Here is a 26269-nt window from a genome sequence, read left to right as displayed (position 1 = left end):
AGTAGATTAAATGAGTTAGCAATAAAGAGGTTATGGAGAGAGGTGAGTTTGTTGAAGAAAGAGCGGGAATTCCAAAGGGCACAAGAGAAAGGGAGTCTGGTCTTGGTAAGAATAGAAATGGGAACTAAATTGTGTTGATTGCGGATGCTGCCAGAGGGTGCAGGGTGATGGGTGCATGGGGTACAGTTAAATAATGGAGGCCCGGGGTTTGGGGATATATCTCCAGAAGTTAGGAGAAGCAGGAGGGTGAGGGAGGTAATATGGGAGTGGGTTTATATGAAGGTACATGCCCCAGGGTCCTGGAGACTTTTTGTGTGTGGATTTAGAATTAGCAGGAGTTGGTGGGTGCAGTAATAAGGCGAGGACAGATGTGAGGGTGATATATATATGCTGTGGGGGGGGAGAAGAGGGGTGAAGGAGAGATAGTTTAAGGATAGAGGACAGAGCTGTCAAAAGGAGTGGTAGAGAGTGCATGTTACAAGGTGAAAGAGCTTAAGGGGTAAACAAGGTCACCTGATGTCTGTGCTGTGTTTTTCAAAGAATATTCTTGTGTTTATTTGCTTTCTGCATTCGCTGAAGTGCAGAGTCAGAAGTGCCCCCACTTATAGAAATAGCCCCACTTTGAGATGACTTAATGGTGGGTCGTCTTTGGTGACACAATGGGAGCGAGACCTTGGTTTCAGTATTGATGGGGAGAACTGGAGTAAGGCCTTAATGACGATAGCGAAATTCTCTTTCAATACTAACACTCTTGAGGCTGCATATAAAGTGCTCCTGCGGTGGTACTGGGTCCTGACAAGGCTTGCCCACGCTTATCCTTGTAGTAGCGACAGATGCAGATTGCAGTCAACGTGGGGATGTCTTATATACATGGTGGTCATGCCCATGTCTGATCGGCTTCTGGCCCAGGGTCTTTGGCCTACTGTAATCCTTATTTCATGTAACCATATGTAAAGATGCCTGACTGGCTCTTCTACATTGCACTATACCAGGTCTTTTCGCACCCCAGTGGAAAATGGCCTCGCACCTTTTTATATCTGCCAAGCGGACTATAGCCCAGGCCTGGAAAACTCAGTCTGTTGCTTTTCAGGGAGTGAAAACCAGGATGACTGCCCTGATGAATCATGAGCAGATGTCCAGTATTTTGAAGGATTCACATGGTAAATTCTTGAAATAAACCTTGAATAAACCTTGAATAAATTACTCCTGCCCGTCCCTGCCTCCGACTAGCTATGGTCGACTGTAAACCTCACTTGTGCAGTTCCCGCGTCCGTGGTACTTGCCCTCTCCTGGGGCCTCTGTCTCCCTTTTCTTTCTTTCTTCTTCCTCTGTCTCTTTCTTTTCCTCTCCATTCCTGATATGAAGGCTATTAGGCAAAGACTGATATCCCTTGGGGGACAGTACGGCATAGCTTGTGATACTTACCTTACCTCTACCCTGGCCCTCTTTAGTCATGGTAACAGTTTACAGTTATGTTAATTATCATACAAACATACGCTGTTTTTTGTATGTGCCTGTTCAATATCGCCCCTGCGTGGGTAAACCATGGCTTGAATCCTTCACATACGGGTAGACGTTGCTGGAACTGGCAGCAGAGGAGTGAGCATATGTAAAGGATTCAACCAACCTCCCTCCGAGTTTTCCTTCTTTGCTGGGAGTCTTCTGAGAGACAGTGAGATCACCATTCGTTTGTGCCATACTTTTCAGTCGTGGATGTTCCTGTATACCGTTGTGTGTTGTCACCACAAGATTTGATGACTCATTGGGCATATGCCTTGTTGAGTCCAACTGCTCTGGTAACCCTTCCTTATGTTGGTGGTGGTTCTCCCATTATCTTCTCTTCACACTTGTTCTTCCACTGATGTCTTAAGGTGGTCGTTCACTTGGATTAACCCCATATTTCAGTTTCCATCCATGGACTTTATTCATTTACTTTTCATTATGTTGTGGACTATATTTAGTATATTCATTTTTTGCACGTGTGTTATTAAGAATGTAAAACGTCAGATGTTAGTATTTTTATTTTTTTTCACTGCATTATATACACAGTCTTATGCATTATGACCGTTCTTATCTAGCGCTGCATGTATACTTGTTATTTTCACATATTTAGCTTACTGAAGACTTCTTTTATTCACTGTTGCTCTCAAACAATATTAACCCCCCTGGCGGTATTCCCGAGACTGGCTCGGAGTGGATTTTCAATACCAAAAGCGGTATCCCCAAGCCAAACTCTGGATTGCATCGCAGGATCCTTGTAGAGGTTACTTACCTTGTCCCCTGATTCCTGCGATGTCTCCCCGCTGTGATCTGTGAGCCGCCGTGTCTCTCGATTCACAGTGCCGAGCTCTGTTCCCTGCGAGCGTTGCAAAGCACGGGGACGGAGTTCAGCGCCAAATTCAAAAAGTAAAACACACAGTACAGATACAGTATACTGTAATCTTACAGATTACAGTACTGTATCAAATAATTACACATCCCCTTTGTCCCTAGTGGTTTGTCCAGTGCCCTGCATGCAGTTTTATATTATAAATACTGTTCTTTCTGCCTGGAAACTGGAGATTGTCCATAGCAACCAAAACTGTCTCATTACATCAAAAGTGGCTTTAGACCAGCTAGAAAACAGCGATAATAAAATTAGAATCACTCGCAGAATTGAGCGATAGTGATTTGTGGGGAAATCCGTCATCAAAATACTAAAAGTAATGAAAGCGACAATTCTGCAACTGAGCAATTTTCAGTGTTTTTGATTTGATTACATTATTGAATAATTTTTATTATTTGTTATAATTATTTATTTTATTATAATTTTTTATTTCGTTTTTCAAACTTTATCATACCCGGGATGTCTACTAGACTCTGGTTTGGACAGATTTAAGTGAATTATTCCTAAGAATTACAGGCCTATAATATAAAATGCCAAATTTCTGTGCAAAATAATTGTACCGCTTTCAGCATCAAAAATCTGAAATAATCATACCGCCAGGGAGGTTAAGACCCTTTACATTGTACAAGAAATTTTGATTTGAATGCATATTATAATTTCAGAGGCTTGTAGAGGAGATCCAGAGAAAGGAACCAGAGAAGAACAATATGTTGAAGCTTTCCAAGGATCTGATCAATTCTCTAAATGTAAGTACAGTCCTCTGTTCTGGTTTGTTGTTAGACGTGCCCTGTCAGCTAAAACTCCCACAGTACCCAGTGAGGCTATAGCTGCTTTATGATTAAAGCAGGCCATACACAATAGATTTTTGAACAAATATTCATACAAAGATTTGTGCAACAATTCTCACCACATTTGGTAGTTTTACAAATGTTGTTTGAAAGCACTTCAAAATTTTGTTTGCTTTTAAACATTTGATTTTGGAATGGATTACATTTTCTGAAAAAAAAAAAAAAAAACACATAATCACCGTTAAAGTTTTGTTTGTTCAAGGAAGTTTTTCCATCCTGCTCCTTCAAATTTTCTCGTTACTTCAGTCCAAAATGAATGCAGATTTGGCCCTACCAACAATCAAAAAGATTCCTAAAACAAAAAATTTTGAACTCATTTCTACTAGTGTACAGCCAGCTTACTGTAAGACTGCCCCTGCAGTTTTACAAATATTTGTTCAACTTACAAAATAGCTAACTGTATTGTGGAAGTTTATTTTAGATTTGCCATTTACTTAGGAAAACTACAGCTACTGACCTCAAAACGTTGACTCTTTCGACCTTGTTTTTCTGAAAGGATTATGAGACTCAGGCTGACAGGTACTGCTCCACCCTGGAAAGCTCCATTGTCTCTGCTGCCAAGATGCCAAAACTCAACACTGTTCGGGAAAGCATTGAAAGCCAGGTGGGTCACAATGCACCAACGAACATACATTTCTTTAAACAAAAGTATATCTTTCATATAACTGTTTCAAAAGCCATCGTGTAATATACATTTTAAGCCCAGCTCCAGTCAATGCTTTTAAAAATTGGGGATGGGTAAAAATGTCATCAGGTCTTTTTTGCTTGGAGAAGCCAGAAAGATACCAGAAAGGAATTGAGGGGAAAAGGTGTTACTAGGACAGAATGGTAAAAACAATAAAAACCTTGTTGCTAAAAAACAGTTTTAAAGATTTCCTATGAATTCCAGATACCCTGTCCCTATGAGAGGAAGCAAGGGGAAATATTTTAAATGGACACAGATGGTAAAGTAACCATGTGGAGATTCTGACACTTCCCAACACAATCCAAAAATGGCAGTTTGGCTGCAGTAGGGTTTTAAAAGCCAGCCTTCGCTGCTCACATACATCAATGAGCCTTGGCCGCCCATGACCATGTTGTTGGTTCGCCAGTTTTCCTTCCTTGGACCATTTTTGGTAGGTCCTGACCACTGTAGACAAGGAACATCCCACAAGGACTGATGTTTTGGAGTTGCTCTGAACCAGTCACCTAGCCATTATAATTTGGCTCAAATTCTTACACTTGCAAATTGTTTTTACTTTCAGCAAATTAACCTCAGGGACAACATGTTCACTTGCTGACTAATATATCCCACCCACTTTCAAGTGCCATTGTCATGAAATAGTCAATGTTATTCACTTTACCTTTCAGTGGTCATATTGTTATGGCTAATCAGTGTATATAGACAGTACTTTTCACATCAGCCCCCTTTATCATGTGATAAGAGGTATCATTTATTTTACAGTAGACAGGCCCTCCAGTGTAGAACTCACTTTCAGCAAAAAAGTAATAGGAAGTAAAAACAACTTCTGTATTTATACATACTGGATATATATGCAGTATACCAGGCATGTACTGGCCATCGGGACAACCGGGAGTTTCCCGGTGGGCCGATGGCTCAGTGGGCCGGGTTCAGCAGCCGCCTAATTTGCCTATTTCATTGTTTCTCAACTGGGATTTCCCAGTTGTTCTGCTGTGAATTTTCCCGGAGGTCCACGGCGATCCACCCATCAATCACCGACAGCTGGCACCTGACGGGTAGATAGAGATTTAGTAGCGCAAGAAGAATCTGTGATAAGTTCTCTCATGTCACGCTGCTCCCCGGCAGCCCCTCTTCTCGTCCATCCCCATTTCCTTGTGACATCATCTGGGATGGACGAGAAGAGAGGAGGGGCCCCCGGGGAGCAGCGTGATATGAGGGAGAACTTATCACAGACACTTCCTGTGCTACTCTGCATTTGAAGAAAATGACTAGTAAACGCTGTGCCCTGATCTACCCCATGTGCCCCATGTACCCTGATGTGCCCCATGTACCCTGATGTGCCCCATGTGCTTTGATGTGTCCCATGTACCCTGATGTGCCCCATGTACCCTGATGTGCCAACAATGTGCCATGCGGCTCGTGCCCTCAAGCCCCATGTGCCCTAATGTGCCCCATGTGCCCTGACGTGCCATGTGCCCTGTGCCGAGATGTGCCCTGTTGGGCCCTGATGTGCCGTGTGCCCTAATGTGCTGTGCCCTGTACCCTGATGTGCTGTGTGCTGATGTTCTGTGCCCTGTACCCCCATGTGCTATGCCCCGATGTTCTGTGCCCTGTACCCCCATGTGCTATGCCCTGATATGCTGTGTCCTGTACCCTGATGTACTGTGTCCTGTACCCTGATGTGCCCTGTCCTGATGTGCTGTGTCCTGTACCCTGTTGTGCCATGTGCCCTGTCCTGATGTGCTGTGTCCTGTACCCTGTTGTGCCATGTGCCCTGTACCCTGATGTGACCTTTTGTGCTGTACCCTGATGTGCAGTGCCCTGATGTGGCCTGATATGCTGTGCCCTGTGCCCTGATGTGCTGTGGCCTGGGCCAGTATGGATGGAGTCCAAGGCCACATTTTTGTCCCAGTCCAGCCCTGCAGTATACTGTATATAAAGTGTATATCTTTATCCAATCTAGGAACAAATTTTCTTTCCTTCGGAATACTGTTGGAATTTGATCACTTGATATAACCGAAGAACAAATCTCTTATCTCTGCTTCTCTTACAGCAAAAGGATTTGGTGAAGCGCTACACAGAGGCAACAGTGGAGAGCAAGCAGCAACTGAACCAAATGGAGTTTGCCAAAAAGGTTTTAGAGAAGGTATTATAACAGACTTTTTATGTATTATCTCCATTCATATTTGGTTTAAACTCACACAGAGTATAGATGACTGGAATGTGTTACTTAACAAAGGATAGCAATAAATATGTGGCTAAATAATATGAGAAAAACAAAGATTTGCCATCTGCAAACACTGAATGTTAAAAAACAGAATAGGGCCAATGGCTGTAACAATCAAATTACAGCAAATAATGTACTGAAACATGGGTAAAACAAATGATATATAGAAGAAATAACCTTTATCAGGAACACAGCCCTTTTGAAGTGACTAGAAATACTAAAAAAAAAAAAACAGCTATTGGTAACAAACAACACATAAAAGTTGGGGGAATTTGGCACTCATAAGAGTATGTGGCCCCACCCTATATATGTACATTTCTTATACAGATCTGCACATATTATGTGGTGCAGTTAAAACAGTTGTAGATTGGATTAAAAAAAAATCACCTGAAGGCTAAAGAAAAATTTGAGCATACTGTATATATTTTTTCCTTTTCTGTTGCAAGTAATCTGATTTATACTATTTTAATATTGTTTGTTTCTTCAGTCAGATACTCATGATGGAGTTCAGCTATCAATGCAGCAAAACCTACGCTCAGAGAATACCCTGAGATCAGTCAAGGAATCAGAGAATTTGTCAAAGGAACTGGAAGAGGAGAAAGCAAAGGTGGCACAGGTGCAGCAAAAATTGGAAGAAAACAGGAAGACAATCCTTCTACTAAAGACACAAAGACCTGTGGAGAGGCTGGAAGAAAAGGAAATGGTACAGTATTACAGAGATCCTAAGCTGGAGAGTGAAATAGCAGCAATGAAATCCCAAGCTGACAATACCTTCAAAGAAAGAGGAAATACTCAGTCTGAGATAGACATAGTGAGTAAAAAATTGGCGACTTTGGAAAACCAGAGGAAAAGCAACAAACCACAACTGCTAACCAAAGAAGTTACAGAAATAGAAAAAGACCCAAATCTAGAATCTCAAGCCCAGACCTTGAGAAAAGAGATTAAAACCCTCAAAGAAGAAAACAATTCCCTTTCACAAGAGTTAGAACGCTTCAAAATGGAAGTGCTAGTACTTGAGCAGAAGCAACCTAATGTGAAGGAAAAAGTGGTGCTAAAAGAAGTAGTCAAGCTAGAAAGAAACCCTGAGATGTTAAAGGCAACACGGGCATTGCAGCTACAGATTGACGATGAGACCTTCCGCAGAAAGTCTCTGCAGGAAAACATTGTGAAACTGAGAAACAGAACAGAAGAGCTAGAAAAATTGATTGAGTCAGTTGAGCCTAAAGTCATAGTAAAGGAAGTAAAGAAGGTAGAACAAGACCCTGAAATCCTGAAAGAGGCAGCCAGGCTTAAGACATTGATCGAAGAAGAAATAAATAAAAGTATAACCCTGACCCGAGAGTTATCAGAGTTGCAGTCCAAGTATGTTGTGGTAGAGAAACAGAAGCCCAAGGTGGAGATTAAAGAAAGGGTCAATGAGGTGTTCTTAGTGCAGCCAGAGACTGAAAAGGAAATTGCTAGATTGAAAGTTGCTCTGCAGGATGTCACATCCAAAAAATCTCATCATGAAAAGCAACTGGAAACTACCCAAAATGAAGCGTTTATGTTAAAGTCACAAAAACCAGTGGTAGAATATAAGGAAATTGTCCAAGAAGTAGTTAAGTTGGAAAAGAGCCCAGAAGTGATGAAAGAAATAGAAAGATTGAGGGGGCAACTGAAAGATCTAGAGTCCACCAACACTAGGTACATAGACCAGAAATCCAAATTGTCCAAAGAGAGGGATGACTGGAGGAAAGAAAGGTCAAAAATAGAGACAAAGGTAGTGAACAAAGAGGTTGTTAAATATGAAAATGACCCTGTGTTAATCAGAGAAGCAGAACGTCTGCGTCAAGAAGTAAGAGATGAATCTCAAAGAAGGAGGGAAATGGAGAGCTTAGTATATGACTTACAAAGCAAGTACATGCTGTTAGAGAGAAGGAAACCAGAAGAGAGAGTTGTGGTGCAAGAGATTGTCCATGTACAGAAGGACCCCAAGTTAACAGAAGATCACCACCGCCTAAGCAGGACATTGGATGAGGAAGTCAGCAATCGGCGTCGCTTGGAGCGTGAGGTTCAACAATTGCGTGCTCTTGTAGAAGAACAAGAGAGGCTGCTGAATTTCCAGGAAGAAAGAGATAAGAAACTTAATGCAGAAAAAGAACTGCGACAGATAACTATGAGAATTAAAGAGATTGAGGAAAGTCCTCCACCTGTGCAGGAAAAGATTGTTATGGAGGAGGTGGTGAAGGTGGAAAAGGATCCAATTTTGGAAAAATCAGCAGCTTCCCTGCGCAGTGATTTAGGTAACGAAAGAACACAGATGCTGAATATTGAAAGAGAATGTAAGAATCTGCAAATGAAGATAGACATCCTACAGAGAGAAAAATCTCTGGAAAAAACAATCTACAAAGAAGTCATCAGAGTGGAGAAAGATAAGGTACTGGAAAGTGAGAGGGCCAGATTGCGAGAGCTGTGTATCAAAGAGAGAAATGCCAGACAGGACATGGAAGATGAGTCAAGAAGACTAAAAGAAAAGATTGATAGAACAGACGCAACAAAAAAGACATGGTCCAAAGAAGAAGCAGATCTTCAAAGAGCTAGAGCTCAGGCACAGCAAGAGAAGTCGGCAATAGAAAAAGAGTTATTGGAACTAAGGAGACAACAGCAGCAGAAGAGTGTGTTTTTAAGCAAAGAATCTGAACTTCTCACACAAAAGGCAGAGAATGAGCGCCAGAAGAGGATGCAATTGGGTCAGGAACTGTCCCTTCTGGAATCTAAAATTCTTAAGGAAAAAGACAACATATATGAAAAGGAAAGAAACATTAGGGATTTGCAGTCCCGGGTCAATCGTGAAGAACGTAATCAAGAGACACAAATGAGAGAGACCAATGTATCCACAAAAATTTCTATCCTGGATCCGGATACTGGGAAAGAAATGTCACCATATGAAGCATACAAGAGAGGCATTATAGACCGCAATCAGTACATTCAATTGCAAGAATTAGAGTGTGACTGGGAGGAAATTTCTACAATGGGATCTAGTGGGGAAATTTCTGTCTTGTTAGACAAGAAGAGTGGGAAGCAGTATTCTATTGAAGATGCTCTAAGAAGCAAGAAAATCACAAAAGAGGAATTACAAATGTACAGAGATGGCAAAATTCCAATTTCAGAATTTGCCCTTCTTGTGGCAGGAGAAAACAAACCCCAGACCAATTCCATTGGTTCCATAATTGGATCCAAGTCACCACTGACTTCCCCTAATAGCCAAGCCCAAACACGTAGTTTCTTCACCCAAAATGCACCTAAAATATTCCAAGACGATAGCTTTCCTATTGCCGGGGTCTATGACACTACTATTGACAGCAAGTGTACAGTCAGGAGTGCAGTCACAAGAAAATTAATAGATCCAGCAACGGGTCAAAAGCTTTTGGAAGCTCAAGCAGCTACTGGTGGCATAATTGACATAGTTAGCAAAGATAGGTATTCTGTTAATAAAGCTATAGACAGAGGGGTTATTGACAGCAGTAATCCACAAAACTTATTCAACGCTCAAAAGGCTTTCACAGGTGTGGAGGACCCAGTGACTAAGAAACGACTGTCTGTAGGAGAAGCTGTGCAGAAGGGACTTATGACTAAAGAAACAGCATTGCCATATCTGGTGGTCCAATACCTTACCGGAGGCTTGATTGATACCAAAAAGACAGGGAGAATTCCCCTCTCAAATGCAATAGAGCAGGGTATGATCACCAAAGAGTTGGCTACTCTGATACAAGAGGAGTCAAATTATGAGAAGAATATCATTGATCCTCTTACCAAAGAAAAAGTGAATTACAAAGAAGCCATGGCAAGATGCCGAAGAGACCCAGGAAGTGGCCTTCAGCTACTGCAAGCAGCTTCGGAGGGCTATCAGCCTGCAGTTTACCGTCCTGTCAATGTCATACCATCTTTAACTTCTTACAAATACTAGTTAGAAATGCTTAATTGTAATGTTTTTATTCTGCTTTTTCTATCCCTGTATCCCATTTATTAGTATGATATTGTTTTTATGGGCAATGGTAATGTTATATCTGTGGTGTATATTCATTGTCTTCTGTCTGTCAATAAACCGGAAAATTGACCATCTTCTACTTTCACTTCAAAGACTTTTTTTATTCAGCAATCAGTCAGTTACATGACCTATTTTGACATTACAGCTTGTAAACTAAATGTCAGGCACTATTTTTATTTATTCATAGCTTACTGTTCTGTCTCTGGTCTAAGTAATGACCACAGGTCTCAATGGCTAAACAGCATCTTTCCACATCTCACACTGCAACCATACTGCTGAAAACATCTGCGGTCTCCAATGCGATTAGAACTAGCTTAGAGTGTATGGTAATTAATCAGGAGGGTAGAACCGGTAATACAGGGGTCCGCAACCTTTTTCCACTTAAGGGCCTAATTCAATGTATGTGCATGCATGGAGGGCCACATTCACCTGCTAATAAATGAAGATAATAATAATCCTAACATAGTAATATTAACAATTTATACCAATATAATGCTGCACTATCCAAATGTAATCAAATGATAATCATAGTAAATCCTAATATTACTGGTGAGATATTCCATTCCTATGTAAAAAATCTAGTGAACATAATAATGAAATCTTATGCAATTAGAATTGCGATCATAAACAATTAAAAAATTGCAATCCTATGCGATACTCCCAATGTCAAACTGTGTAGCATACACACCTCTATATACACATTACATTCATATGCAACAGAGAAATATGCAACCCTGTACGATAAATGCGATAATTGCCGCAACAACCTGTAATTTACATAAATCTATATAAAAGTGCATCAATATACAATAATCAATATAGAAATAAAGTGAACCGTGTTTAAAGTGCTCTTGTGCCAAACTAATTCATGCAATAATCTGTGTCCACAAAATCCCAACATAAAGTCCATTCATAACTACTCCATTCTTCTGGTACTCATTGCAGATGATAAAAGTGCTCGTGTCCACTCTTGTGCTCCCCCTTTGGTGTATGCGCTCACCTTAGAGCATGTGCCCTTGCACCTAAGCTCGGTCAAAACACGCTTTTAAACCACCTCTGGGTTTATGGTCAGCATTCAGATTCTTGGAAGGTTGCTTGCAACAATATTCATATGGAAAACAGAGGAAACTGGATAGTTTATTACCGTTTTAAACGTTTTATTTAAAATGACAATATTCCCTTTATTAGGGTACTCACATTTAATAGGTGCTATGAGCGCACCACTCTGTAACAAGCCAATCAAATATAAAGACGCTGTATTGGTGTGTCCTCTCCCACTCTGAGATCACTCCACTGTCTCACAAACTGCCCAGGATGGTTTGTGAGACAGTGGAGTGATCTCAGAGCAGGAGAGAACACACCAATACAGCGTTGGTGTATAACAAATTATGAGGATGCACACAATGTACTTTGTCCTCAATATACTGTAAGGCAGGAATCAATTATACAAATCCAAAAAAATCAGCGGTAGGTCATGGATATCTTCCCGATGCTATTATGACCTTTCCCAGAAAGGGGGATAAACCACCTGGCCGGTATTGTAGCTACGCAAGTTTGGGGCGGGGTCTAGGTGCCCGAGTCTAAAGGAGTGCCCACTTCTGCCCTCGATGTCCTCGGTGGAGAGGGGGGGCTCGAGGAGCCTCCATCTGACCCACTCCGGCTGGGATTCAGCCCATGGACAAGCAGAAGGGCTTTGCACCTTTATGTGCCCCGTCTCCGCTGTAGTAAGGAGAGAGGGTGTCTGCCATTTACAGAAAGTGGACCCAGTTGTTGGAAGGTGCCTGATGACCTTTAGGTAGCCTGGTCTAGGTAAACACGTGTGAACCCATAACATAACAGAAATCAGGAGCGTAGGAAAGGCAAAAAGTAAGTAAGTAAGAGAGAGAGGGAAGGGAGGAGAAGAGGTCTTCTCTGCCTGGCATGTATCCATGTCCCTGCTGGGAACTTTTAAATACTCGCTCACAACCGGTGATCAGCTTTACAAAGGGAGGTTAAAATGTATTTAGATTGTTGATCCTCACAGTTCCAGGGTCTCTATCTTAGAGGTTTGCACTATGTTGCCCATTACGTCCCCTAAGGGAGGGCTCTGCAAGTTCCAGGAGGGCGGTATCTAGGCTAGAGGGGATAAACCCCATGTCGGAGGTATGTTTCAGCCAGGGGGCCCAGGTAGTGTTAAAACACTGCCTAGTGCTGTTACAAGTTGCTACCTATTCTTCCGCCTCCCTAATCTCCTTCACCTTCCTGGTCCACTCCTCTGGAGTAGGCACATGGGTCTGCTTCCAATAAATGGGGAGCAGGCATTTAGCCGCATTCAGGAGGTGTGGCAATGTGCTCTTCCTATACTGGCCAGCCGGTATAGGAGGGTTATGGAAAAGGAAGTGCAGAGGAGAAAGAGGGATGTCGATACCCAGTATGTCTTGTATCTGAGTTTTAATTTCCTCCCAGAAGGGTTTATTTCTCGGGCATTCCCACCATATGTGAAGTAATGTACCACGGAGGCCGCAGCCTCTCCAGCAACGGTCAGATATGGAGGGGTAGATTCAGGAGAGTGCAGCCGGTACCCTGTACCATCTTGTCAGTATTTTATAATTGGTTTCTTGCGTTCTGGACTCTGTGAAGCTAGAATGTGTTAGATGGTACAGGGGAGCCAGCTGCACCTCGGAGAACTCCCTCCCCAGGTCCCGTTCCCATTCCCTGATGTAAACCGACTTAGTCTTTGATGCAGCTGAGCCCAATAGCTGGTATAGCTCGGAGATCACGTGAGGGGTGGGTTCCTCCATGGCAAAGAGAAGCTCTGAGGGTGTAAGTTGAGAGGTGGCACTAATGAATTGGCCCTGTGTAGCAAAAAAGTGGCTGAGTTGTTTATGGTGCCAGAAGTCCATTGGGAGTCTTCCATGGCAAGCCCTAAGGGTCTCTAGAGTGGGGAGTCTACCGTTCTGCAGAAGTTTGCCACAGGGGGCATTAGAGTCATCTACCCACTTCTTAAAGAATGCCATTTGTTCTCCTAGGGGAAACTAGCAGAAGCCACCAAGTGGGGCCAGTGGGGACACAGGGGGGGGCCAGAGAGTATATACCGTTAATCCTATCCCAGACCTTAAGGGCCTGGGTCGTTAAGGGAGAAGTGGCATCTGACAGCCCCCTGTGTTCTCTAGCCAGCCACAGAGCATAGGCTAGGTCTCTACCTGCCATGCACTTTTCCAAGGGTACCCAAAGCCTGGTGCGGGTATGGAAATGCCAGTTCAGAATCCGCTGGAGAACATTAGCCCTGTAGTACCTTCAGACATCTGGTATACCTAAGCCTCTGGCCCTCTTTGGGCACTTCAGCACTCTCATAGCTATGCGGGGTCTCTTTGCATTCCACACAAATTCCGAGAGCATGCTGGTGATCGAGGAAAGAAGGTGCTGGGCAGAGGTACCAGTAGCATCTGCAAATAGAAAAGCACTCAGGGGAGAATATTCATTCTAATGATATTCACCCGCCCGAGCCAGGTAAAGTCGGTTTTAGTCCAGTGTTTGAGGTCGTTTTTGACCGCTGCTAGTAAGGCAGGGTAGTTGCTATGGTAGAGAGTCTGGAAGCGATCGGTTTGTTGGATACCCAGGTACTTTATGGAGGATTTAGCCCATGTAAAGGGGAACACCTCCCGTAAGTTGTCCATGAGTGAGGGGGGAGCACTATCGGTAGAATTTCAGACTTGGAGTAATTGATTTTAAAATTGGAGAGCGCTCCAACTGATGAAGTTCTCTCATTAGGTTTGGCAACGAGATCAGAGGCTCCGTTAGATGGAACAGAACATTAGATATAACAAAAAGCGCAGCGCTGGATATATATACAAAAACAAACAAAGATGGTATTACTATTAGAGCACCAACAACTATCATATGTGATCCATAAATGATGAAAGAAAATAAAATGAACAATAACATAAATAAATGCTTCACTGTAGTGATATATGTGCGTGACTAATACCAATTTTTTATCCACATATTTTGAAAAAATATAAAAAAAATTTACAAAAGAAAGTGTCCAAAAGAGCGATTAAATGTGACTTTCTATAAATATAAATCCGTGACTGTCACCGTGTTGAACTCCCGTCACCTGGTATAGATTGAAGGCTTACCAGACAGCCTCTGATCAGAGGCATAGAGCTAACAGCTTGGGGTTTACCCTCCACAGCGGCTGGAACTTTATCTGGGATGATGGATGTAGATCAGCAAACGATCACCACAGGCCTCCAGACAGCGGTACAATCAGGGAAAAAAGCTCTCACCGATATGGAAGTATTCAAAAGAGAGAACTCCAATGGTGCAGAACGTTTTATCTCTTGTTTATTAAAAAAAAACGCCACACTGGCATCCATAAAAACACTTTTCCTTCCAAGGAACCAATACAGCTTTAAAACGAAACTTCGCGCATGCGCCGTCGGTACGAGCGTGTCAACCCTACGGCCGTTTCGTCAGAAATGACATCATCAGGGGCACGCCCACACGTCTGCGCATGCGCCTTATATATCCGAGCGGCAAAACGAAGAGGTTCAGCCATTGGTTACACTAGGAGGATGTTAAAGCTGCAAACAATTACCATTACAGGGGAATGGCAATTACACACACCCTTGCTTTTTAACCATTACAATTAAAACTCCATAGGGTCATCATGGTGCCATCTTGTGGACAAACCTGATATTGCTTCAGAGCAATGGATTTTATTACATTACCCTTAATATTCATAAAAACTTTATTAAAAAAAAAAAAAAAAAAAAAAAACATTAAAAGAGGTGGGGGGAAAACCAATGACTAAAGAATCATTCGAATCACCCTTCAGCAACTAAATCATATAAACCTTTATATCAATAAGAAAAGGGGGGTTTAAATATATATTTCAATCCAAATTTTCTGTATAAGGTTCAGAAATCACAATCTGAATACTGTATCTCCAATCAGACCTTTATCATAGAATAATAAAAACCCATTATAAAAAAGAGGACGTTAACTTTAGAAGAAATTAAAGGAAAAAGGAAAAAATAACAAAAGGAGGGAAGAAAGACAGGGGAGGGGACATCAACTGTTATTAATAAAACAGTTGATGTCCCACTCCACATTAAGGCCCATGGGTACATGACAGCCCAGACGGTATATCCAGTTGGTCTCACTCCTGGATATACAACGTCTACTATTGCTCCCTCGCCAATGTGGTATATATTTTTCCAAGGCAAAAAACTTCGTGCCTGTGGGATCCCTGTCATGCTTAAGGTCATAATGTTTTGAAACATTATGTTTGTCAAAACCCCTTCGTATATTGGCGATATGTTCACCCAATCTGACCTGTAACTTCCTGGTAGTACGCCCTACGTATTCTAACCCGCAAGGGCACCTCAAAAGATATACTACACATCTTGTGGTACAGGTGATGAAAGATCTAATCGGATACGTGATACCTGTCCCAGTTGATGTGAACTCAGTTAATTTCCTACCCTTAAACTCATTAATTTTACAAACTTGGCATTTTTTACAAGGAAAAAAACCTTTAAGATCACCAAAGAAGGTGGGTCTTGTGGGTGGATCTGGGACGTTAGGTGCTATAAAGTGCCTAAGGTTTGAGGCTCCCCTGAACATTACGCAAGGCTTATCTGCCAGCAAAGGCCCCAAGACCCTATCATTTTTTATAATGGGCCAATGTCTCTTAATTATTCGTTTGATGGCCCAGTGTTGACTGGAGTAAGTGGTCAAAAAGGCCAAACCAAAATCCTCTCTGTTCTCTACTTGTGGTGGATTGTCAACTAGAAGGGACTGGCGATCTCTATTTCCCACTTCTGCTATTATTAAATCTAGAGTCTGATTTTCATAGCCCTTGCTCAAAAATCTAGATTTAAGAACCAAGGCCTCTTTTTTGTAATCCTCTAGATTGGTGCAGTTGCGCCTGAGTCGCAAAAATTGTCCCTTTGGGACCGCTGATAGCCAGGAACGGTGATGGCAAGAATCTAGTGGAATGTACCCGTTCCTGTCTGTTGTTTTGAAGTACGTAGATGTAATGAGCCTCCCATTTTCTATGGTTATTTTCAAATCCAAAAAGTGAATCTGCGAAGCATTCACTTCATGTGTAAGGACAATACCCCTATCGTTATTGTTCAAAAATGATAAAAAGGCCATGACAGATTCGATGTCACCGTCCCATATAAAAAGGACATCGTCAATGAACCTTTTCCATAGGATCAGCTCATCGCGCCTCTCATTCAAAACCACATCCTCCTCCCACTTGGCCATGAATAAGTTAGCCATGCTTGGAGCAAATTTTGCTCCCATGGCTACTCCCTTTATTTGCAGATAGTGAGTACCACTATACCAAAAGTAATTGTGCTTTATCGAAAAGTCCAGTAGCTCCAACACGAATTTACTCTGCGTGATGGAGATACTGGAGTCTCGATAAAGGAAATGCTGCACCGCTTCAAGGCCTAAGTGATGGGAAATGGCCGTATAGAGTGATGCTACATCTGCGGTTACCAGCAGATATGATGATTTCCACTCTATCTCACCTAGTAGGTTGATGACATGTTTAGTGTCTTTTAGGAAGGAGGGGGTCCCCATCACCAGTGGTTGTAAGTACTTGTCAATGTACTTACCGACTCGTGATGTAACTGAGTCAATCCCACTGATGATGGGTCTTCCAGGGGGATTAACCAAGGTTTTATGTATCTTAGGCAATATATACATAATTGGCAGCCATGGTGCCAAAGGCACCAAATATTCTCTCTCCTTTTTGTTCAGAATGCCCATATCTGAGCCCTTCTGAACCAAGGCTTTTAAATTTTGTTTAACTTTTGAAGTGGGGTCTGCGGGCAAGGGGGAGTATGTCTCAGAATCAGAGAGGATCAGTGTCATCTCATTAGAATATGACTCTTTATCTAAGACAACAATGGCCCCTCCCTTGTCCGCAGGGCGAACCACTATGTCCTTCCTCTTACAGAGAGATTCCATTCCAACACTAATGTCCTGCTTAGATCGAATAACTCTTGTATTCAAACTTGCCAAATCCTTAATAACCAGATCCCGGAAAATATTGACATTTGGCGCCAAATTCCCCGGGGGGTTGAAAAGTGAGGCATTGGACAAGTTTGAATGAATGATAGTAGAGGTTTCCCTCATTGATTGTCTGGTTGGATTGCTCATAAGATACCTTTTGATATTTAGTTTCCTTGTATACTTATGGACATCTATGAAGGTTTGTAACTTATTCAGGTTCCGTTCTGGGGCAAATTTTAACCCCTTACTTAAAGTCAAAAGTTCTTCCTTAGTTAACTCCTTATTGCTAAGATTAATAATACCATTAGTATCTAAGTTCTTCTTCTTTTTGGAGTAAAGATTCCTCCCCCCTCTGCTCCCTCTCTTCCGTCTCCATTTCTTTTCAGACCTCCCCTGTTGGCCTTCTGAAAATCCTGCTGATTCGAGGGGGGAAGGGGGGCATCATAACCCCTCCCTACCCTCGAATTGGATCCTCTAGTGTTATTGGATAGGGGGATAAATCTGTTCCTGGTAACCACCCCATATTGATCTTGTGGATCATTATGTTCATGGGGATTAGGTACCCCATTGTAATTAGAATGAGGGTGTTGTTCTTCCCAATGCCTCCATGGGGGTGGTGATTGGTAGCTAGGGCGAGAAAGAGAGAGTCTACCTCTACCTCCTCCCCTGGGATGGCCTTGAGATTGGTGTAAGCCTACTCTACCCCTTGGGGGTTTAGGAGAGGCTTGATATGTGGTAACTCCACTGTTAACTGCGGGGGGGGGGGGCGCAGATCCACTCCAGTGGGACCTGGTAATGGTTCCGGAGGAGCTACAACCTGCCATTTAAAGACTATATTATCACTATAGTCTTTAATATCTCTGTTATATTTCCTTTTCTTCTTTATTCTTTGTTCTGATTCCTCCTTAATTAAAATATTTTTTAGAGCCTCAGATCTCTGCACATATTCAGTTTCATTCTTAAAGGGTGTTAATTTGCTCTTAATATTATTAATATCCAAATCCAGAGCAGTCAACTTTCGTTTCTTTTTTGCTATTAGGAACTGTAAAAAATTTACTCCTGCCTTGTTAAAATACTTAAACCATTTGGCTAACTCACTGTCTTCTTTTTGAGGGTTAACATCCCATCAGAGGCTCCTAGGGACCATATTTAATCTAACATATTCCTCCAAATATGCTATGTCCCACCTAGTGTGAACCTCAGTGATGGTCAAATTTTTTAATCTCAAAAAACAACCTGCTAAATCATCTCTTGGGTCATCGTTACTATCAAAGACCCCTACAGTATCAGTGACAATCTGTGATCTATAATCAAAAATATCCATTATGGATACACCAGCAGCAAATAGTGTTTATCAAAGTGAATAAATGTTTCTAAAGAAAAAATTTGCGCTAGGTGTACAAACAATAACTAAGTAAATATAACCCGTGAAAGAATATCCTGCAGCTAAGCACTATACCTTGATAAGGGCAGTACTAAATAGATATAACAAAAAGCGCAGCGCTGGATATATATACAAAAAACAAACAAAGATTGGTATTACTATTAGAGCACCAACAACTATCATATGTGATCCATAAATGATGAAAGAAAATAAAATGAACAATAACATAAATAAATGCTTCACTGTAGTGATATATGTGCGTGACTAATACCAATTTTTTATCCACATATTTTGAAAAAATATAAAAAAAATTTACAAAAGAAAGTGTCCAAAAGAGCGATTAAATGTGACTTTCTATAAATATAAATCTGTGACTGTCACCGTGTTGAACTCCCGTCACCTGGTATAGATTGAAGGCTTACCAGACAGCCTCTGATCAGAGGCATAGAGCTAACAGCTTGGGGTTTACCCTCCACAGCGGCTGGAACTTTATCTGGGATGATGGATGTAGATCAGCAAACGATCACCACAGGCCTCCAGACAGCGGTACAATCAGGGAAAAAAGCTCTCACCGATATGGAAGTATTCAAAAGAGAGAACTCCAATGGTGCAGAACGTTTTATCTGTTTATTAAAAAAAAAACGCCACACTGGCATCCATAAAAACACTTTTCCTTGCAAGGAACCAATACAGCTTTAAAACGAAACTTCGCGCATGCGCCGTCGGTACGAGCGTGTCAACCCTACGGCCGTTTCGTCAGAAATGACATCATCAGGGGCACGCCCACACGTCTGCGCATGCGCCTTATATATCCGAGCAGCAAAACGAAGAGGTTCAGCCATTGGTTACACTAGGAGGATGTTAAAGCTGCAAACAATTACCATTACAGGGGAATGGCAATTACACACACCCCTGCTTTTTAACCATTACAATTAAAACTCCATAGAGTCATCATGGTGCCATCTTGTGGACAAACCTGATATTGCTTCAGAGCAATGGATTTTATTACATTACCCTTAATATTCATAAAAACTTTATTAAAAAAAAAAAAAAAAAAAAACATTAAAAGAGGTGGAACAGAACATTGTCTGCATAGGCCAACAATTTTTTTACATGTCTCCTACCGTCAGCCCTTTGATGTCCTGGTCAGCCCCTATTTTGCGCAGAAACGGTTCCAAGGTGAGGGCAAACAGGAGGGGTGAGAGGGGGCATCCCTGTCTTGTGCCATTCCTAATCGGGAATCTGGGGGAGAGGAGGCCATTCACTTTGACCTGGGCACTTGGGGTGGTAGAAAGCCATGATCCATGTCAGCATGGAGGGGCCTAGTCCCATGGTCTCTAGGACGACTCACAGGAAGGACCAGTCCACCCGATCGAAGGCCTTCTCTGCGTCTGTTGAGAGGATGAGGTATGATCCTTGTTCTGAACTGGTGCATGCCCAATGGATGAGGTGGATAGCTCTGAGCGAATTGTTGTGTGCCTCTCGGCCTGCGACAAAGCCCGTTCGATCAGGGTGCACAATATGGAGGAATGAGGCGTTTCAGACGGTTAGCTAATATTTTTGCTAGGATTTTTAATGTCCACGTTCAATAATGATATTGGACTGTAATTCTGAGCTAGAGTGGGATCCTTGACTTCTTTGGAAAGCACTGTAATATGGGCTAGTAAGGCTTCAGAAGGGATCGGGTTTCCCTTGGCTACTGAGTTAAAGTAACTACACATAGGGCCGGCCAGTAGGGGGAGGAATGTGCTATAATACGCCTTTGTTTATCCATCAGGACACCCGGGCCTTTCCAATTGGGCAATGATTTTATTGTCGCTTCAATTTCAGAGGGCATGACAGGGGACTCCAACGTCACTTTTTGTTCCTCTGACAGGGAAGAGAGCCCGGAGACTGCCAGATACTCCTGAATGTCAGAACGTTTATAGGCTGTGATCTCGGGTGTCACATCTGCATCCAATGAATAGAGTTCCACATAATAGTCATGGAACAGGGAGGCAATTTTGGAGGAATGGGAGACCGCCCCACCAGAAGTGGATTGGAGTTTGTGGACGTGAGTTTAAGCCCGACGTTTCCGAAGGGCTCTAGCGAGCATCCTACTGCACTTGTTACCATGCTCGTAGTATTTATGAGAGAGGTAATGAAGCTGCCTGAGAACTTTGCGGTCCAGCAGGCAGGAAAATAGCTCTCTCAGCTCCAGCAAGAGAGCCTCTGAGTCCCGTGACGCTTATGGCGCAGCTCCGCCTGTCGTCAGTCCAACATGTTACAGGGACTATAAGGTCCCCCCTTCATTGTGGCTTAAACTCATAGGCGTGCGCACAGGGTGTGCCAGGTGTGCCTGGGCACACCCTAATCACGCTGTGCAGATTTCCCCTACTGCTTGGCTGCAGAGAAAGGGATTGGGGAATCTTTGTCCTCCGTCCCTTTCTCTGTTTCAAAAGTGAGACATCAGGGGTCTGTTTAGACCCCTGTTATTTTACCAAAGCCCCCAAATGAGGCTTCTAAAAAACTGTGAAAAAAAAGGTAATAAACTATTGTAAAAAAATTATAGTAAAAAAGTTATAATTATTCAAAATACTGTACACTACTGACACCGTCCATTGCTCTACTGATATATATATATATATATATATACACACACACACACACACACACACACACATATACACACATACATACACACATATATATACATACATACACACACACACACACACACACACACACACACACACACACGTGTGTGTTTGAGGTGCACACCCTAATGCAATAGGCTGCGCACACCTATGCGTAGCCTCCCTGACGGTTATCCCGAGTGTGGCTCGGGGTTAAAATTTCAGTCCCATTAGCGGTAACCCCGAGCCACACTCGGGATTACATTGCAGGATCCTGGTGCAGCTTTACTTACCTTGTCCCCAGGATCCTGCGATGTCCCCCGCAGTGTCCGTGGGCTCTGAAGCCTCTCCATGCCAGGCTCCGTTCCCTGCGAGCGGAGCGGCGCGACGCATGGGGACGGAGCCTGGCGGCAAATTCAAAAAACTGTAAAAATCATAACACATACAGTACTGTAATCTTACAGATTACAGTACTGTATGAAATTATTTCACATCCCTTTTGTCCCCAGTGCTTGCCCTGCCCTGCATGCAGTTTTATATGATATATACTGTTCTTTCTGCCTGGAAACTGGAGATTGTCCATAGCAACCAAAAAGTGTCCCTTTACATCAAAAGTGGCTTTAGATCAGCTAGAAAACAGAGATAGTAAATTAGAACACTTGCAGAATTGAGCGATAGTGAATCGTGGGGAAATTTATTTTATTATATTATTATTTTTTTTAATTATTTATTATATTATAATTTATGTTTTTGTGTTTCAAACTTCATCATACCCGGGATAGATACTAGACTCTTGTTTGGACAGATTTAAATGTGTTATTGTTAAGAATTACAGGCCTACAATATAAAACGCCAAATTTCCATGCAAAATAATTGTACCGCTTTCAGCACCTAAAATCCGAAATAAACATACCATCAGGGAGGTTAAACTGCTTGTTTACGTAGAATCTTAGTGGATAATGGTGGTTAAGTCTAGAATAAAATTGGCTCCTTTACTCTAAAAGTAAGCTTTTGCAGTTGGTTTTGATATAATCCCCCCTCCCTTCCCTTCTAGTTGGACTGAAATATACTTGGACTCACTACCTTTATTGTAGCACTCCACAACAGGAAGTAAGGTAAATTCACTGAGCACAGCAACAAAAAAGGAACAAAAGTTCCACCCTTTCCTACTATGCTGCCTGTGTCTTCTTTGGGGAGATTCTTTTTCACTTTGTACTCAAATGACACTACAGACAGTGAGGAAAAAATCTAGTGAAGAGGAGAGAGCTAACTTTCTATTCCATTTATAACTTAAAAAAAAAAACAATTTGTCTGGAGTTCTACTTAAAAACATAAGAGTATTAAAAAGGATGAAACATTGCCAAATTCACTCAATACTGTGCAAAAAGCAGTAATCATAAGTGGACAAAATAAAGTGCTCCGAAAATGTGTTTTGGCATGCATTGGAGATTTGGAGGAGGCTGACATGGAAATGGAAGGTATTTTTTTTTTTAATTAAGAAAATGGAAATTTACTTTTTTTAAGCCCAGGTTCACACTGACAGCGGTAATGAAATTGTGTGAGTTCAGCTGAACTCGCACAATTTCATTACTGCATGTATGTCCCCGACTTCGGTGGTGATTTCAAGAGACATCTGTGCGGGTTGATGCACAGATGTCTATACAAATCGCACCCCAAAGTTGCCAAAAGTAGTACAGAAACTACTTTTGGGAATTGGTGTGGCGCTGATTTGGACAGTGCCATTGCTGGCAATAGCCGCCGATTTGGCATGGAATTTGACATGTTAAATCACATGCTGAAGTAAAAATGATAAATATATAGGTACAATAATATTTATTGTATCTATCCCTATAATTAGCTAGACTATAGAAACTCTGACCACATGTTACTGTTGATATCACAATACTACAAGGTTAGCTATGAAACCAAACACATGGTTTATAAGTAATAAAGTCTTATTACAAAGCTTACAATACGAACATAATACAAGAATATCAAAGATACTTATCACAAGGCCCTCCGTGAGGCTTGTTTCTTCCAGCTATGCTCAGATTACCAAGAGAGGGCCAGAGCCATGAGGCTTAGGCCCAAACCATGATCCAAAGGGAAAAGGACTATTTCTCTTCCTTGCTCAGTCTTTTATACTTCAATCATACACCATTCAAACCCAATCCCATTGCCATCCCATCTAGACTTTTGACGAATCACAGTATTTATGGGGCAGTCCTTTTAAACAGATTATAGTACTGTCTGTCCTGCTGTAGTTTGGCCTATAGGGGCAGCATTGTCCATGTCAATCTTTAGGTGCCAGTTGATCCTTTGATCTTTGTCACCCACCGTCATCAATCATCCTGTCAGCCATGGCCCCTTTCAAGTTTGTATTAGAGCAATAGTCGGTCCGGAGCCAAGAGCTGAAACGACATTCCAGAATGCCCCCAGGAAAGCAAATGCTTGGTTGTATCAATCAGAAAGTGTAACGAGCCCCTTGCTCGCTCGGTTCCACTCTCCCGATACTCCTCTGCAGCTATAGAATCAGACTGCAGATCGCAACATCTGATTGCTCGGTCATCCAATGCTCCGGGGATTAGAACTACAGCTATGTGCTGTTCTAACCCAGTTGTGATAGCTCAGAACAAACACCAGGCAGGTTGTATGTAAGTTCAACCAGGAATCTCTTTTATTGCAATATACAGGCTCTTTTATACACTAAAAGTAGAGGTGCATACCTCCGACTCATATTACTCTAACAATACAGCAGTAACCTAATTAACATAATTAACATGAGCTAAATAACTAATCCCTTTAGACAGCCTAGATGACTCAGACATGACCTTTAGGCCAGACTGGCCGTCTTGTAGTTCAGAAAATCCAATCAACATTATCACAATAGCAGAGTTAATTAAACACAAACAACAATGGGATCTAATGACTCTTAGATCCCATACTAGAGACTTATTTACAATACACATTTTAGCAGACAACAGACAGGTAGCTGGAATTGATGACATTAGCATTTAACAGTAGGAGTCCCAACGGTATGAATCAGTCACTATTCCAATATGGCAAATCCAGGGTCCCCAGAGTCTGTGTGTCCTGGGGGACCAGGACCCGAATCCACAGTAATACCACCTCAAGGGTCCCCAGGCATACAGCTCACAAAGAGCACCGTTCCCCCAAATGCCAGGGCCCCCGATCAATTGGCAAGAGGCTAGCATACAGTCCCCTCCAAAAGTCTCTCTCCCGGCTAGGTCTGTCACAAAAAGAAACCCTTTTAAAACCATGGAATTACAAGGATTAGCCTGGGTGATCTTTGGGAATAGGAACCAGATATGTAACGGATTTATGACAGATCCAATTCAAACTCTGGATAATACCAAAACACTGTTACCCATAAACGCAGTAACATTGACAAAGAAACTCCAGAAATATGACACTAGACCATGTTGCTATCCAACACATGCCAAATCGCTGCAATGTGAACCTAGGCTTAATCAGAGTTTAGTGGCACTTTAAGTTATCACACTTTGCTTTTGTTGCTCTCCTCCATGAAGTAAGAAGATATTTCTACTTTGTATACTTTATTTGTATTCAAGTTACAAGAAAAAAGATGAACAATAAGGCCAATTGGGAAAGATAAGAAAAGTGAACAAAAAAAATAGAAGGAGGAGTGCTGGAGGAACTGCCCCAGGGGCCGTCTTTAATGTTGATTCGACCCTGGGCAAACTTTTTTTTTGGGCCCCCCGGCCCAATTTCGCTCTCCACCTGCTCTGAGACATACAAGAAATAGCAGATAGACAGACTCAAAATCCTTTTACTGCAGCAGATCAGGCAGTGATTGCAATTAGTTGCCAGAGGTTACAACACACATTACTGCTCACTGATTGGTTGCTATAAGGTATTGCACATCCTTACCGCTCACTGATTGTTTTCTAGAGGTTATTGCACCTCATTACCATTCACCCATTGCTTGCTGGAGGGGGGGTTGATGGGATCAGTGGCAGTGATGGGGGTCCTCACACAGTGGAGACCTCCTCCAGCTCTCCCCCTTCACTGTCCCAGCCCATGTCAACTGACTCCAGTTCTGCTCCTCAAAAGCATGCCCCATCTGCCTGAATCTGCAAATTGAATAGGCAGATTGACTGGGTAGGCGGTCTGCTGTGTGGTTACTACGGTGAGTGTGTGCTATCTCCTGAGTCCCGGCCCAAGCAAATCTAGTTCTCTTCAATCAGCGAATCCTCCCACCATGGTGGAACACCGGTATGTGGCGAAGCTAGACATTATTTCACACATGTCAAAGACTCAGTTCAGTACCCCCCTGAAGCCAGGAGAAAAGTGCTTTATCCAAACAACACCCCCAGCCCCCTGCCCAGAGAGAGAAGTTCAAGTGTAATAAACAAACCATAGAAATACAAAATGCCAGCTGTGGGGGGTTTCAGGCAGGCTTCTGGAGCTGCAGCTGCGCTCTTGTGATGGCAGAGGCAAGCGTAAACAAGCTCTAGAAGCCTGCCTGAAAAACTCCCATAGCCAGTATTTCCTCATCCTGTTGCTAGGACATTGCTATGATGCTCCGGCCATTAATGCTTGCCTCCACCATCACAAAAACACACTAGGATTAACGCCACACATGCACAGTGCAACATCTAACCAGTTGCCACAGTAATGAGTTCAGCACCATGACAACAGGGAAGAGAATGTGCATTGTTTGAATATGAGAGTGCAGGCCGGGGAACTCAGATATAGGAGTTTTTTGGACAGGCTTCTGGAGGGGTACATAATTAAATTTTTGTTCATAGGCGCACAGCTTATTTTTATCTACAGGGACAGATTTTTTGTAAATTTGACTAACCCTTTTAGTAAAGAGCACACTCTGCTCCCACCTGTCCTGTAGTTTGCATGGTGAGGTGAGGAGACCTGGCCTGACAGAACACGCAGACAGTGTACCATGCATACACATAAGGAATACAATTAAGTTATGTGTACTTAGCTGTCTTCTTGGAGTCTGGAGTAAATCCTCTTCTTTCCCTTCCCCTGACCCATCCCGCTCCCCGGCCGACAGTTGCAACACTCTCCTCCCCGCAGCCTCCAC

At 42.4% G+C, this 26269-nt stretch overlaps 1 protein-coding gene across 1 annotated transcript in view; it reads left to right on the top strand.

The window, feature by feature from the left end:
- The window catches only part of EVPL (envoplakin), a 143746-nt gene extending 133491 nt beyond the window's left edge, over positions 1-10255 (top strand). The window contains exons 19-22 of the mRNA XM_073606134.1: positions 3049-3132; positions 3731-3838; positions 5970-6062; positions 6631-10255. Of these exons, the coding sequence (XP_073462235.1) occupies positions 3049-3132; positions 3731-3838; positions 5970-6062; positions 6631-10089 (3744 nt within the window). The 3' untranslated portion in view covers positions 10090-10255. The remainder of the gene's footprint in view (positions 1-3048; positions 3133-3730; positions 3839-5969; positions 6063-6630) is intronic.
- Positions 10256-26269: the final 16014 nt, after the last annotated feature.

The sequence above is a fragment of the Aquarana catesbeiana genome, linkage group LG12 (assembly GCF_042186555.1).
Source record: "Aquarana catesbeiana isolate 2022-GZ linkage group LG12, ASM4218655v1, whole genome shotgun sequence".
Classification (NCBI taxonomy): Eukaryota; Metazoa; Chordata; class Amphibia; order Anura; family Ranidae; genus Aquarana; species Aquarana catesbeiana.
This window is presented reverse-complemented; position numbering and strand designations above follow the sequence as displayed.